Raw genomic sequence first — 16,307 nt, 5'->3', positions numbered from 1 at the left:
GAGGGACTGACACCAACTAGGTGCATTTAAAGCACTCCAGGCCTGAGGAGTCAGAGGGAGGCTGAACCCGCTCTCGCTCTAGGTTTAGGATCCTGTCTTCTGTACAGCCCTGAGCAGGCCAGCAACTTGCCAACCACACCTTTTTCAACCGCTACGGCTATACACTTGATCATGCATCCGTAGACAACTGTGAGCCCAGATCAGAGAAAACAGCTCATCCCACCCCTCCCACCACTGGCAGTTCCTGCCTTGCCACCTCCCTCAACCAGCCATGACGGCCTCCTAACTGACCTCCTAACTGGCCTCCCAACCTCAGTCCCACCCCTCGTCCCTCTTTCCTGCAGCTGCCTGGGGGCGCTCTCTGAAAGCAAGTTAGATTGTGAGAGCTGGGAAGTCTGACCTCCCTAGGATGGCCCACATGGAGAGGAAGGGCCCAGCCTCAACCACCCCCTGCCACTGGAGACGCTGCAGGGTCCCACACAGCCCCGCAGAGCTTGGCCTGTCTCCCTGTCTGCCTGGTGACTAGTCCTCTCCCAGACTCATACAAAGTGCCACCTCCCCCTCTCCCGAATGACTACCTTGTCCCTTTGTACACCATACATAGCACTTGCCAAATGAAGCTTTAAGGAAGCCCAGGGGTCCACACAGGAGACCGGAGGATTGCACTCCCCAGCTGTGTGTCCAGGCAGTAAGCCACTCAAATCATCGCTCCTACGACAAGCTGAACAGGGCCCTCCGGCCTGCAGCCCACGCTGCGCGCTCCTCCCGTCTTGTGGCTAGGAGAGGCCCCGGCACAGCAGTTACTATTCCCACACAGCCACAGCTTTGCGTCTCTTAAAGTTATTTTAAAAGCTTACCTCTGTTTCAGCTTTGGAGTCTTTAAAAGATCCATCAGACAACTTTTTAGATATCTCCCCGGAGCTTGATGACTATAAAAAAAAAAGTGTTTTTCTTCAAATTCTATAATTATTCAAATTCCCTACATCTAAAATGACATCCAAATGCAAGATGCTTGTTGCTGACAACAGTGAGATCACCATTCCCCGTGTCCCACTGCACATCGGACGCCTGTGGCTGCGAGCTGCTTGGATCCCAAAAGACCATCCAGACCACTCCCCCATGGGGCAGAACAGGGGAAGCACGCTCAGGGCAGTGCCTCTAGGGGAAACTGCGGGACAGTGTCTCCTGGCGCCAGGCCAAACCTCTCGGGCACATCCTAGTGAGACAGGGACCCGGCCGTGGGGGAGAGTGACCCGCTCCCTCCCCGGCTCTGAGAGCCAGGCACTCTCAAAGGGAGGCTCCAGATTGTGCGCCAGGAAAGCCCTCTTTAGACAAATTGCAGGGAAACTGTGAAAACCACCTTGCACCTTGAATCAAATTCCCGGGAAGACACATCTCGTACTGGGAAAGGAGATACAATCACTGAGGTTCCTCTGTGAAGACAGAGGGCATTATGCCTCGTCAACATTTCGACGACTAAATGTCCTCATCACTTAGTCCTGACAGGACAGATGGCACTGGCCATAATGACCCTGCTCGGGGCGCCCCCAGCCCAGGTGCACCCAGCTGTCTCCTCAGAGGAGACAGGGTGTCACGCCCACAGATGGCCTGGGTCCTTCACCCCCACACATGTCACTGTGACTTCTCAGAGCACTTCACACCCACCATTTCACCTTTTCCTCACAAACCCCAGAGGGAGGCTGAGAATGCCATCTAAGCTGGACAGAAGTCGAAGGGAGGCAACTCCCACCTCCTAAGCCACCGGTTACATACAGAAGTCGGGACTGGTGTCTGTCTGTCTGTCTCTGGCGGCCCAGCTCCAAGCAGGAACAGTGCCTCCTCCCTGGTCTCACATACATTTACACAAAACCATTGCTCTTACTTGGCTCCAATAGGTGCCACACATCCACCCGCAAAACCGCTCTTTAGAATTGTCTCTCCATCAAAACCTCGTCACAGCACCAGCAAGTGTAGTGAACAGAACAGGTGGGAACACTGGCCATTCACTTCGCTGCCTGGCGCACAGTAAAACACACCAGAATGTGCCAGCGCCTCAGAAAAAGCAGGTTGGTGACAAACTTCTTAGACCTCTGGAAAGAGCAAAACATGGGGGATGTCTTTTTTTTTTTTTTTAACATTCTCTTTTTTAATTGATCTCAGAGAGAGGAAGGGAGAGAGGGAGGGAGGGGGAGGGAATGGAAGGGAGGAAGAGTGGGAGGGAGAGAGAGAAAGAGACAGAGAGAGAGAGCATCGATGCATGAGAGAACATGGGGAATGTCTTTGTATTTCTCAGACTCTTGCGGTAACCCTCGTTTCCATGACACCTGCCATAGGTGATATTACTCCAGGGCCCATGGGGACCCCAAGGCTCCCAGTAGATCACAACTCAATTACTAACCAAACCTATGTGCAGTGCCCAGGCCTCCCGCAGAGCCAGGCCCATCTATCCCTGGGCCCCCTGTGCAGCACCCTGAGGTACCATGCTACAAAACCAGAGGGCTGTCCCTGGAGGCAGCACAGCTTAGGCCTCGCCCCTCACCACCTTGAACTGACCTTGAACCTTTCTAGACCTTGGGTCCCTCCTTTCTAGCAGCTAGAGGCCAGAAGACCCCCACGACCTTCTTCCCAGAACACTCTAGAACCACATGATGCCCCCAGGAGAACAGACAGCTAGAACACTAGCCTGACGGGACACCTATACCATCCATAGGGAACCCAAAGCAACTTGTACATTCAGAAAACACTGAAACCAAACTAATTTTCTGGTCAATCCTAAATTTATCTGAACATTTAACTAAATAAGAAATACAGAAACCAAGGACTTACTGTACTTACCCACTAATACCTACAAGACTCAGGAAGTAGCCATAATCCTTAATGAATGCAGCCACAACCAGGCTCCTAGGCCCACACACCACTGAGCCAGCCTGTGCACACTAATCACAACGCTGGGTCCCGGCCATTGCACAGACTTCAGAAAAACACCCAAACACCACTCACAGCACAGAGCAAATCTGAAATCACCTGCAAAAAACTGGCATCTCTCCCAGTTTCTACTGAGAATCCAAGACCCTCTTAATTTTAAATTGGCGATTAAAAAATCAGTTTCCTAGTCACATTCTAATGAAGACAAAAATCATTTTAGAGAACACCACAAACTCTAAGTTAGAGGCTCACACTTTCAAAGAGGACTTTACCTTCTTCTCCGGTTTATCATGCTCTCGGCTCTTTTCCTTGACGGGGTCCCGGGCATGCTCCCCGTTTTTCCCCCTCCGCCTGTCCCTATCCCTGTCCCTGCCCTTGTCTCGCTCGCGCTCCTTCTCCCTGTCTCTCCAGCGCTCCTTTTCTTTTCCTCCCTCGTTTCTCCTCTCGCGCGCACGGTCCACATCCTTGTCGCGGTCCCTGTTGCCTCTGTCTCTGTCCCTGTCAGGCCTGGCCTTGGTCCTGGTCCTCTCTCTCTCCCCTTCGCGGCCCTTGTCTCTCTCAGAGTCTTTATGTCGATCACGGTCATTCTCCTTGGTCTTCTCCTTGTCCCTTTCTTTTTCCCTCTGTTTGCTTTCTTCTCTCAATTCTTCTTTTTGTTTGCGATCTCTGCTTGTACTTCTCTCATTTATTTCAGAATTTCTTCTGCCCTGGAGAAAAAAAGTCAAATAACAAGCTCATTTACAGATGTCACTGCCTGACCTACAAAAAGACTAACTGTCTCATACTCCAATATGTCGCCTCGGAATCACCTCTTCATCTTTAGGAACCCTGGGCTCCTCTTCCCTCACATTCCTGTTGTCCGGTTCTTGAGGTTTCGACGTCAGTGTGGCCCTTCCCTTCACGTCCTTCTCTCCAGCTAGCACTCTCTTCACCGCATCATCGCTGGACAGCTTGTTGTCCCAATGGGAGGAAATGAAATGCGGGTGAAATTGGGATTAGCACACGTAACAAACATGAATTCAAAGGCAGCTCATTACAGATTCCTCGTCTATCAGTGAGATTCGAAGGATAAGACATGAAGAGGAAGTGCTGTCGCCACAAAGTACGCCACCTGCTGGCAGTACACTAGCAGCACTGCAGTGTGGACAGCAGAACCCACCCGAGCTCAATGAATCTGCTTGAAGTGTGGACACACTGTTCAAGGACAACTCCATGAATGCCTCCCAGTCCCTACAGGGTCACAGACACCCAGCATTAAAGGCCTGAAGGAAGGAAATGAGAGAATCCCTCTGCAGCACCCCGCCCACTGGCCAGAGCCTGGGCACACCTCACACTCCCGCACTCTCTCCACAAGGAGGCACTAGACCCGGGGCCAAGGATATACTGGAGCAGTGGTTGCCAACCGGTGGTCCGTGAGGTCCTAAAGGTTGGCCACCGCTGTACTGGAGGATATACTGCATACTAGGGGATGTCCTGGGAGACATGGCTAAATACAATGGTTAAACGGCTGTGCTTATGTGTGTGCTATGGAAACACAAGCCAGCCTGGGAGGAGGAAAGGCTAGGGGTCCCACTTTGCTGCCAGATGAAACTGGGAGGCGGGAGAACAACCAGGGCAGGAAACCTCAGGGCAGGCACAGGTGCAGTAGACAAGAGAGAACTGGAGGACGGGGAATAGCAGCAGGTCTCTCTGGGCCTTATGAGCCACATCACAGAGCTGTCTATGCGTGCGCACGCATACACACACACACACACACACACACACACACACACACACACGCACACGCACACGCACCCAGGCAACAGGAAGCCTCAAAGGATTCAGCAGGGAAGACAGGAGTCAGATTTGCTTTCTAGAAAGAGAAGCAACATGAAGGACGTGGGGTGGGGATTGGGGACAGAAACATTCTCTCTCCCCACCACCCGCACTGGCAAACTCAGCTTCTGCATCTCCAAGCCTGTGAGTTGGACACAGACCAGAGAGGCTCTCCTGCGGCCTCCTAGTAGCCACCACTGCTGCTATCAGCAACAATGAAGGTTAGCCCCCAGCCCATAACCCACCAGGTACACAAAGGGCTTTATTAGCTAGCCCTTCATAAAGGTCCAATCCCACTCCCCTGGGGGGCTACCCAGCTCCCACAAAGAAGGCAGGCCCTGGGGATGACCATCTCCATCTTCTCAGCAAACAGGACCAGGTTGCACCTAACCAGAGGCCATGCTTCCAGGCCACAGTGAGGACCTCAGGAAGTAACAATTCCAGTCCCTGTACAATTGAAACAGGGTTTCTCTGAAGGCAGCACAGCTCTGCAAACAACAACCAGGAGAGGGGAGGGCAATAGGGAAGAAAGGAGGGAAGGAAGCGACACCAGAGGCTGGGAAGGCAAGCAGAGAACTGGGACGTTCCATGAGCCCCAAGTAAGAAAAGGAGTTCCTCCATCTATCTGGGCCCCAGTTGGAAACAGTCACCTGCCCTGAAAGGGGCCCCGAAAGGAGGAGGACAAGGCCGGGAAGCCTGGGCACACAGCCTCAGGCCACTGGCCCCAGGAGCCGAGGGCCTGTGAGTTCCAATTTTACACTGAAAGCCTGTGGAACCTGGGTCTCTGTTTCATTACACAGTTTTAAGTTACTCCCATGTAACTCCGAGGTTCCAGATTAGGTGGGATCAGATTCAAAGTGCAGCGTCCAACACACATCACCCAAAACTCCTTCTGTAATCGCTGCTCTCGTGCTGGTGAGTTTGAAGGGCCCGGCTGCAGCATTACCTTGCTGAGGCAGCACTTCCCAATTCTCTGGAGCAGCTCGTTTGTTCTCTCGGGCTCGTGCCCCGCCACGATCCGGGCTGGCTTCGCCAACAGTGGCTCTCCCGAGACCATCGCAACCACGTCTATGGCCTTCTGAAGGAAGCTAATTTTTGCATCTTTATCCTGAAAGATTTTCATTTAAAATACAAATAATAAAATACTTCAAATGGTTTGTGTTACCTTTAGTATGTTCGGTAGGCACAGTTCCTGTTTGCATAAAAAGCTATTTTTAGATGTCAATTGAAAAATACTGACCCTCTATAACAAAACAAAAAAATTCAATAAAGCTTTTAATATTAGTTGATGTGCTAGCACTAACCTTTGCAACATTAATCCCATTTCTCAGTGAATAAAATTAGCATGAATACAGTTGCCAAAAATGAGAAAATGAAATGAAAAAGAGTACACAGCAATTCACAAATTATCCAACCATAATCAGCATATAAATGACACACACCAAGGTACACAGCTTATGAAAAAAACAAACCATTCATTAAGGCCCCCCTCAAACCTACCTTCACATTATCTGACTTCATCTCGGCCTCCGTGTACAGGCCCTTCATGAAGCCAGTCATCCGAATCACCTTCAAAAGATAAAGTAAAACATGATCAGCACCCCACAGGGCAGCCTCTTCATCAGCCTCATTCACTGAACCCCGAATCTGTCTGCACCCAAGATCTAATTCACGTACTCACCCCACAAACACAAGTCTATCATGCGTGAGGCCTTGACCAGGAGAAACCAGCCTAACTGTGGGAACAGGTAAACATCAGAGAGTCTTATGGGGTGGTAAGGGAAGAGGGGAACAGTACCCATCCAAACTCCGGAGGGGTGAGGGTGTCAAGGAATACCTCCCAGAAGACATCAGTCAGACCTAAACTGAGACCAGAGGCATACAGGAGAAGAGCTGGGAAGGGGGTTTTGAGGAAGCACGTGCCAGTCTAAGTGAACAGCCCTGGAAAGGTCCAGACCAAGAAAATCGCAGCCTGAGGCCAGAGTCAGGCAGGGGCCTGACCCCCATGGCCTCTGAAGCCATTCAGGAATAGGGACTTAGCCTAAGGACCACAAGGAGGCCCTGGGAGGTTCAAAAGCAGGAGACAACATCTTACAAGGGTCACTCAGGCCCAGTGGAAAGAATGGATTCCAGAAAGAAGAGGAACTTCTCAGCCTGGGTTTCTGAAACTAGGTGGAAGGTCTTTCTCCTTCACTGTGTCCCTCACTTCCTGGGACAGAGGGTGCTCCGTGCCGCATCACCTCTGTCCTCTCCCTCAGTCAACCGGCACCTCCCCATGACCCCGAACACGAGCTTTTCTGGTCCTCCTCATCCCCACACACAGCCAGGACCCTGGGTTCTCCAAGACCAGCTTTTCTCAAAATGTGGTCGGTTACTATAAAATCAACACAGTGGATAGCAATAGCATTATTTTAATGAAATAAAAAAAATCAGACTGTGTTTTTATATAGTAAGTATAAATATATCTATCTGTGTGCATTTCAGGTGGATATAAAGCATATTTATTACTGGAAGACATGTTTAAAAACAAAACAAAATAAAACAGAACAGTCCCATGCTAAAGTCAACTGCTTCTCTGAGACCCAGCTACAGCAGGCTACTGATTAAGCATTTATTCCTCATCAAACTATGTAAGAGCTGTGCCATTATTTTTCCTGAGAAAACAGGTAGAACATTAAGAGTATCCTGGCCCTAGCCGGTTTAGCTCAGTGGATAGAGTGTCGGCCTGCGGGCTCAAGGATTCCGGGTTTGATTCTGGACAAGGGCATATGCCCAGGTGCAGGCTCTATCCCCAGTAGGGGGTGTGCAGGAGGCAGCTGATCAATGATCAATGATTCTTTCTCATCATTGATGTTCCTCTCTTTCTCTGTCCCTCTCCCTTCTTCTCTGAAATCAATAAAATATATTTTTTTTAAAAAGAGTACCCTGTACTTCGTATTCCTGGAAACTTTTGTCTCTTTTGAGGTTTTCCCAGTTAGCGGGCAGTTAAAATTGTGAGCAATAATTTTAAGTGACAAGACACATTAACATCACAAGATCAATTATTTGATTTATGAAAGAGGCAAAGTTAGTTTAGCTGTAGCTAAGATACTAAGAGGATGACTTAACTATAATACTCAGGGGCAGTAAAGAATTTTCATACAAGGCTCTGCACCTGTTATCTGAAAATGCTTTCCAATGCGTCTGCCCAACGACACGCCAAGACCCAGGGGAGGAGGCATGTCCCCCACCTCCCTTCCGACTCTCCGTTTCAGGGGGCAGACAGGACTAACACAGAAGATAAAGCGTGAGGCTATAGTCAGCCAGGCTCCCATCCTGGGGACTGACTTGTACCCTCCTGGGTTAGAAGACGCTACCTGCCTGCTTCACAAGTTGGAGGTGATGAAACACATGGCTGGTTCCCTTCCCCACACATCGTCCAGGGCTGCAGGAGGAGGAAGAGGCCAGACAGCCCTGTGTATGTGGGTGGGATTCCAGAGAGTTTTAAGCACAATTGGGGCTTTTTAACACAAAGACACATATTATAAACATACTATAAGACAGCAGAAATGAGTAAAGCAACGTTCGTGGAAGAGTAAGATGCCCAACCTGCTGGAAAGAGTGATAAATGACATTTGAGAACCAGCCAGGGGCGAGACCAGGAGCCCCTAGAAGGCTGCAAGTTCAAGCTGAGTCCTAACTCCACAGAGCACGCGGAGTTCAGTGCCCGTCCCAGGTGCCCCATGGAGATGGATGTCTTCACAGGAGTTACCAGGAGTCTTGACAGAGTCTAGGTAACTGAATGTCTGTGTGCACCTTCTGTGTACTGCACCCGGGGCAGCTCACCCGGAACATGTCAACAAGTTACGGTCTCCATGGCTCAGGAATTCACCTTCCTTCCACTAGGGAAAAGTTACCACCACTCTCAACCGAGGCAGGCTGTGCCGCTGATCAGCAAATACGAAAGTGCTCTTTTATAGCTTCTCCCCTACAACCACCTTCAAAAAATTCACCCACGGGTATTTATCAAACATACAATATGCAGAGAACCTGTGCAGGGCAGCTGTGGAGGAAAACCAGGCGGTAGAGGGGACCATAAAAAAGGGTCGTTTCCTTCTCCCAGGATTTCTGAGCGCCTTCCACGTGCCTGGCACTGAAGAAAAAATCACAGAAACCGCTCTGGCAGGTAGAATGTAAGATGTGCTCTAACATACGAGGGCAGGCTGGAAAGAAATGGCCAGGGACTCTCCGGAAGAGGTGGCCCAAGGGGATGGGTGACAAGGGCGGCGCAGGAGTGGAGAGGCACCCGGCGCACAGGCACCACTGAACTGGGCCCGCGGTCGCCCCTCCGGCCCAAGGCCAGGTCAAAGGGGGGCTCCGCGGGCAGGGGCTGCGCACAGCCACGCGAGGCCCGACCCCGACGCCAGCCCTCATTCCCACCCCGGCCGACAATCCCCCACCTCGACCCTGGCCCACAGCCTGGCCCACACTCGGGCGGACCCTGCTCCCGGACCTACACCTGGGCCCCGACCCGCACCTGGGCCCAGACTCCGGCCCACACCCAGCCCCCCCCTCCCCCCATCCCGCCAGGGCCTGGACCCCGGCCTGGCGCCCACCTCAGTGATGATGTCGTGCAGGTAGCGGAACGGGGGCTTGCTCAGCAGCTTCTCCGTCAGCGGCGGCCTCCGAATCACCCTCCCCAGAGCCTCCTGCGTCCGCTTCACCACCGCCGCGTTCATGGCGGCGCCGCCCGCACCCGCGCCGGCCCGCCGAGCCTCAGCCCCGCCGCCCTGCCGCCCCGGCCCCGCCGCCGCCCGCTCCAGCCCGGACGCGCCGCTCTGGTTTCCATCCCACAGTGCACCGGAGTCCGCCAGTGCGCGTGCGCGGAGCCGCGGCACTCGGTCGCCAGGGCAGCACGGCCTTAGCAACGGACGCCACCGGGCGACGGCCCCTGCCCCGCTGCGCGCGGAAGCCGGCTCGCCCCTGTCTGCAGTGACGGCGCCCTCTCCCTGGACCCTCCCAACGGTCCCGGGTAGTGGGTGCTCGCCCCGGGTTAGAGGTGACGGCCGAGGAATGTTTAACGGCAACACAGCCTCCAAGATCTGTGTGGCTGTTTCACAGACTCCCAGGAGACTGGACTAAGCTCGCACGGGCTAGAAAATGCCCAGTCCTGTCTGTTACATGGCTTCCTGCGCCAGGACAGTCACTCGTTTTCTCTGAGACCCCGTTTCTGTTCCTATAAAGCAGGGACAGTATGTGCCAGCCTCCCTCACTCCCAGGGCGATGAGGATTGAACTGTGCGTTGGCGCCCAGTAACCAGTGCGAAGTCACGCCCGGGGTTGTGCCAAGTGTCGGTGGTTCTGCCACCTGTCTCCATCCACCATGCACAAGCTCGGTGCAGAGACCCTTTTAGCTACCTGGAAGCTTGGCGGTCTGGTTGTAGTTCTTCTAATGGATACCTTTGTTTACATTCCTTTTTTACCGTTTTTAATCATCTTTGTTCCTTGTAAAGACCAATATTTCCATCTGGTGTCATGCTCCTCCTGTCTGAACACCTTCCTTTATTATTTCCACAGGTCACCTGGCAATGAATTCTCTCACCTTTTGTTTGTCTGAAAGTCTTTATTTCACCTTCACCTTTGAAAGGTAGTTCCACTGACCTTAGAATTCTGGGTCGTGTTTTTTTTTTTCTTTCAGTACTTTAAAGATTTTACTGTACTGATTTCTAGATTACAGAGTAGAGAAGTCTTCTATCATTCCTACCTTTGTTCTATTGTGTGTCTGTCTACCTTCAAGACATTCTTTTTAAGTTTGCCCATAGGTTTATGGAGTGTTTTTTATACTTAAAATTTAAATTTGATTTTTATTGACATACAATAAAATTCACCCATTTTAACTGTTCAGGCTTCTATACATTTGTTACCACCACCCCAATCAAGATGTAGAACATTCCTGCACTTATACATCTCACCTGCTCATCTCCATCTCCTCCCCCAATCCAGCCTCAGGCAACCACTGATCTGGTTTCTGTTCATCATAATTTTGATTCATCTAGAGTTTCATATTAGTGGAATCATACAGTACATAACTTTTTGTGTTTAATTATTTCTTTTATAATGTTTTTGAGATTCACCAACGTTGCTACATATATTAATATGTCATTCCTTTTTATGGCTGAGTAGTATTCTGTTGTACAATTTGTTTATTCATTCACTAGTTGATGGACATTTGAGTTACTTTCAGGTTGTGGTTTTTTTGTTATTTATGAATAACACTACTAAGACCATTTATATACAAGTCTGTGTGTGAACATAAGTGTTCATTTCTCTTGACTAAATACCTAGGAGTGGGATTGCTGGATTGTATGCTAAGGATATGTTTAGTTTTACAAGTTACTACCATACTGTTTTCTTACTGGTTGCACCATTTTTCATCCCCTCAGGCAATATCTGGGATCTCCGGTGGCTCCATGTCCCCAGACACCTGCTATATCAGTCTTTTAACTTTAGTCATTCTAGTGAGTGTGTAATGGTATCTTATTCTGGTTTTAATTTGCATGTCTCTAGGGTTAACAATTGTGAGCATCTTTCATGTATTTATTGGACATTTATATATATATATATATATATATATATATATATATACTAGAAGCCTGTTGCACGAAGATTCGCGCAATAGGCCTTCCTTCCCCTGGCTGCTGGCATCGATTCTCCTCTGGCATCCGGGACCCAGGCCTTTGGTCCGGCCACAGTGGAGAAGCCAAGCCTCTTCAGTCCTCAGTCTTCAGCCTTCACTCTGTGTCTGCATATGCAAATTAACTGGCATCTTTGTTGGGTTAATTTGCATAGTCACTCTGATTGGCTGGTAGGCGTAGCTGAGTGACACCTATTTGCATGTTTCTCTTTTATTAGTGTAGACTAGAGCCCGGTGCACAAAAATTTGTGCACTCGGGGGGGAGGGGGGTCCCTCAGCTTGGCCTGTGCCCTCTCGCAGTCTGGGACCCCTCGGGAGATAACGACCTGCTGGCTTAGGCCTGCTCCCGGGTGGCAGAGGGCAGGCCCAATCCCTAGGTGCAGCCCCTGGTCGGGCTCAGAGCAGGGCCGATTGGGGAGTTGGGGCGCCGCCCCCTGTCATGCACAGAGCAGGGTGATCAGGAGGTTGTGATGCCACCCTCAGTCACGCTCAGGGTAGGGCCGATTGGGGGGTTGGGGCACCATCCCCAGTCACACTCAAGGCAGGGTCGATGGGGAGGTTGCAGCGCCACCCCCTGTCACGCACAGAGCAGGGCCAATCAGGGGGTTGGGGCGCTGCCCCCTGTCACTCACAGAGCAGGGCTCATCAGGGGGGTTGGGGCTCTGTACCCTGTCACGCACAGAGCAGGGCCAATCAGGGGGTTGGGGCACTGCCCCCTGTCACTCACAGAGCAGGGCCCATCAGGGGGTTGGGGCGCTGCCCCCTGTCACGCACAGAGCAGGGCCCATCAGGGGGTTGGGGCACCGCCCTCTATCACCCACAGAGCAGGGCCGATCAGGGGTTTGGGGCACCGCCACTCTCACACTCAGGGCAGGGCCGATGGGGAGGTTATGGCTCTACCCCGTCACACACAGAGCAGGGCCCATGGGGAGGGGGGACGCCACAGCCTGTCACACACAGAGCCGCAGGGCGATCAGGGGGTTGGGGAGCTCCCCCCATCAGGCACAGAGCAGGGCTGATCAGGGGGTTGGGGCGCCTTCCCCTATCACAAACAGAGCAGGGTAGATAGGGAGGTTGTGGCCCTGCCCCCTGTCACACACAGAGCCGCAGGGCGATCAGGGGGTTTGGGCGCTGCCCCCTGTCACGCTGATCCCGGTGCCGGGAGGCCTCACGGCTCTGCTGATCCCGGTGCTGGGAGGCATATTACCCTTTTACTATATAGGGTAGAGGCCTGGTGCACGGGTGGGGCTGGCTGGTTTGCCCTGAAGGGTGTCCTGGTTCAGGGTGGGTGTCCCCACTGGGGTGCCTGGCCAGCCTGGGTGAGGGGATGATGGCTGTTTGCAGCTGGTCACACACCCTTCAGAGTGGGTGTCCCCACTGGGGTGCCTGGCCAGCCTGGGTGAGGGGATGATGGCTGTTTGCAGCTAGTCACACACCCTTCAGGGTGGGGGTCCCCACTGGGGTGCCTGGCCAGTCTAGGTGAGGGGCTGAGGGCTGTTTTCAGGCTGGGGGTGACTGAAGCTCCCAACCGCTCCTTTTTTCTTTTTTTTTTTTATTCTGGGCCAGCTTTAGCTTTGAGGCTTGTCTCCAGCTCTTAGGCCTCCACTGCTGAAAGTAGGTTTCTGGCCTTTGCTTACAATGTTGCGATCTTGCTGGCTGAAGCCCGGCCGGACTAAAGCAGGTTTCTGGGGTTTTGTTTAGCTTCTATATTTGTTACATAGTTGCTTAGAGTTGCAGCTCAGAGGCCTGCAGTGGCAGGTGGGGAACATTGGAGTCCTCCATCACTGAAGCAAGCAAGCCTCATGTTAGTTTCAAGCTGCCTGGCTGCTGGCTGCCATCTTGGCTGGCAGTTAATTTGCATATCGCCCTGATTAGCCAATGGGAAGGGTAGCGGTCGTATGCCAATTACCATGTTTCTCTTTTATTAGATAGGATATTTGGTGAAGATAGCCCATACAGTGTCATGCAGGCATTTACTGAATCACTGCCTAGGTGCTGGGGGTTTCATAGAGAACTACATACCCTCTAGTAAGCAACTTCTCACTGTCCACTGCTGTCCACTGCTCCTAGGAGCATCACTCTCCCTGCTGCAAACTGCATCCAGGACTGTGTGAACTTTGGTCACCTAGACAGGCCAGGTGAACAGGCAGGCCATGTCTCCCCTCAGCAGTGACAGCTTCATTCTTTCCACATGTCACCATGCAGGTGGGTTGACTGTATGAGACTTTACTGAGAGGTTGGGAGAAGCCTAAGAAAATGACACTCCATGAGAAGAATCTGACAACACTCACTGTGGGAAATAGACCTCGTGAACTGACCCTCAGGGAGATTTCATCATTCGTGGCTCTCAGTTAGTAACCCTGCTCCCCAACGCTGGCCAGAGCACCTCCATTCTCTGAGCCCTGCCAGCCAGTTCCCAGTCTGAATTCTCCAGACTCACACCACAAGGCCTCCGCAGGACAGTCAGCTGTGACATTTGGCATTCATCCCTTGGAACAGCCCGGGGTGATGATGGACATGGTGCATGAGGCTCCTTCCAGGTCTCCTAGATCCCTGTTATTCCCTGGTTGTCCACACACTTATCTTTATCACATGTGTCCCATTTCCCAAGAACAAACATTAATTCTCAGACAGTTCATCATAAAGAAAAATAAAATAGTTTCCCAACTGCCTAGTCATTTCTGCACATTATCACCCACACTGCAACAAACCCTGCCCATCACAGGGAGAAGGGTATACGTGCCTGTCCTTCCCCTGGCCTGCCCATCACCCAACCCCACCGCACTTTTAAAAGTGAGGCCACAGTGGGACGGTCAGCTTCACGGTTGGGGCCCTAGTTCAGGAAGGCTGGCCCAAAGCTCGGAAGTGCTTAAGCTCTGAGACAAGGACGAGGTGTTAGGGGGAGAGGGAGTGGGTGTCATTCTCCTGGGATGGCTGTGTGGAGCCCCTCAGAGAATGCCATGTGTCTGAGGGCTGGAGTGTTGGCCCAGACATCTTCCCTGATCTGCTCACTGTGGCCCAGAGGCTGCTGTGAGGAGCACCCACCTCTGAGCTCTGAACACTGGCTGGGGGGTGTCCTGATTAGGGGGTGAAGGGTGCACTCAGGGAGGTCCCTGACCCTGGCCTCTGACCTCAAGGGACCTGCCTTCTCAACGGCCATCCCAGGCTCTTCTCAGACAGTTCACAGCCCAGGGCTGCAGGAGCAGCTGAGGCCAGCAACCAGCTTGTTTGTGAGCAGTGGGAAGGTCTATGTGGCCATTAAGAGCTCTCTGGCCCTGAGGCTCCACTAAGGACCCCAGCCAGGGCCCCACAGGGGGAAGCCTGATCCCAGTTCTCCCAAAACCTGTAGAGAGCAGGGGGCCCTCTAGGCCTGCAGAGGCCTGAGGCTCAGGTCTTGCTGCTCTCTGTGGGACCTCGAGGCCATGAAAGAGGATCTGAGAGGGTCTGTGACAAGGGAGCAGAGCTGCCTGGCTCCACTGAGGGCCTGTCTGGGGGGAGGCGGCTATGGAGTGGACACTCATCCCCGGAGGTCACAACCTTAACACTGCCCCTAGTGGTCGGCAAACTCATTAGTCAACACAGCCAAATATCAACAGTATGACGACTGAAATTTCTTTTGAGAGCCACATTTTTTGAACTTAAACTATATAGGTAGGTACGTTGTTAATAACTTAATTAGGGTACTCCTAAGGCTTAGGAAGAGCCACACTCAAGGGGCCAAAGAACCGCATGTGGCTCGCGAGCCGCAGTTTGTCGACCATGCCCTAGGCCAATCCACACACTCCACTGTGGGGGGCGGGGTGTGGGGCATTCTGGTGCCTTAGAAAGCAGGGCTGATGAAATGCAGGTAAGGACTTTCCACTCCAACAAAGAGACCTGGAAGCAGAGCCACAGGAAGGTGGGGCACCCAGGGGCCAGCCCAGAGCCTCTAGTTCTGGGAGCTGGTGGGGAGGAGGGTGGCCACTGTAGCCTGAATTACTCCTGAGCTCCTCAGAGTCATGAAAAGATTAAAGGAAAAGGGGGGGGGGGAAACCATAAAAAAGAGTCATCCATAAAAAAAGATAATTGGTTAAATAACTGTAGAAAATTACAGCAAAGAAACTTGCTTGAAACATAAAAGGCTGGCAGGAGGTGCTTTTGAAATAAGCAGTTTCTGAATGAATGAAGATGACCTACGGACTATGACCATGACTCATCCCAGGAGAGAGAGCTCCACAAAGTCAGGAGACCTCCAGGCCTTACCTGCCCTCGCTGGGGAGGCAAACACCCCTGGAGACAAAGGCCTGGGGAGACCCAACTCAGAGATCCACTTCTGTGAAGAGCCCAGGATGTGGGTCAGCCTGTGGGAAGGGCTGGGGTAGCAGGTGCCAGTAAGGAAAGGGGGCCGAGTCTGGAGACAGCCTTACCAACCCTGTATCCAAGGCTGAACTCCCTGACAGAAGGGCAAATATCAGTTGGTGGGGCCAGTCAAGTGCCTTCCTGTGTGTGGCATCATCTAAGCGGGGAGGTGACTGACACCCTTCTGTGAAACCTGGGGGTCTTGTCCCCTCCTCTCACGTGAGCCTAGAGAAAAAGCAGTCAACGTCTTCTATCTGTCCCTACACGTGCTAAGATCAATTCTGCCTCAGGACCTTTGCACTTGCTGGTCCCTTTAGCTGAATAAGAACACCCATCCCCCAGATCTTCATCTGCTGGGTTCTTTTTTTAAAAAAAAAAATATTTCTTTATTGATTTCAGAGAGGAAGGGAGAAGGAGAGAGAGATAGAAACATCAATGATGAGAGAGAATCATTGATTGGCTGCCTCCTGCACACCCCCCACTGGGGAACGAGCCCACAACCCAGGCATGTGCCCTTGGCCGGAATCGAACCCGGGACCCTTCAGTCCGCAGGCTGA

General features: G+C 52.1%; 1 protein-coding gene across 6 annotated transcripts in view; it reads right to left on the bottom strand.

The window, feature by feature from the left end:
* The window catches only part of TRAF3IP1 (TRAF3 interacting protein 1), a 42,692-nt gene extending 33,144 nt beyond the window's left edge, over positions 1-9,548 (bottom strand). Inside the window, exons 1-7 of one of the 6 annotated variants that reach the window (XM_059703743.1) lie at positions 9,336-9,548; positions 6,241-6,309; positions 5,687-5,848; positions 3,735-3,875; positions 3,198-3,632; positions 858-929; positions 612-776 (exon numbers count right to left, since the gene is read on the bottom strand). In XM_059703743.1, coding sequence (XP_059559726.1) covers positions 612-776; positions 858-929; positions 3,198-3,632; positions 3,735-3,875; positions 5,687-5,848; positions 6,241-6,309; positions 9,336-9,458 — 1,167 coding nt within the window. In that variant the 5' untranslated portion in view covers positions 9,459-9,548. The remainder of the gene's footprint in view (positions 1-611; positions 777-857; positions 930-3,197; positions 3,633-3,734; positions 3,876-5,686; positions 5,849-6,240; positions 6,310-9,335) is intronic. The other 5 variants (XM_059703738.1, XM_059703740.1, XM_059703737.1 and 2 more) reach the window with 5 other exon arrangements.
* Positions 9,549-16,307: the final 6,759 nt, after the last annotated feature.

The sequence above is a fragment of the Myotis daubentonii genome, chromosome 7, assembly GCF_963259705.1.
Source record: "Myotis daubentonii chromosome 7, mMyoDau2.1, whole genome shotgun sequence".
Taxonomy (NCBI): domain Eukaryota; kingdom Metazoa; phylum Chordata; class Mammalia; order Chiroptera; family Vespertilionidae; genus Myotis; species Myotis daubentonii.
Note: the sequence above shows the minus strand (reverse complement) of the source record. Positions and strands in the feature narration are given on the sequence as shown.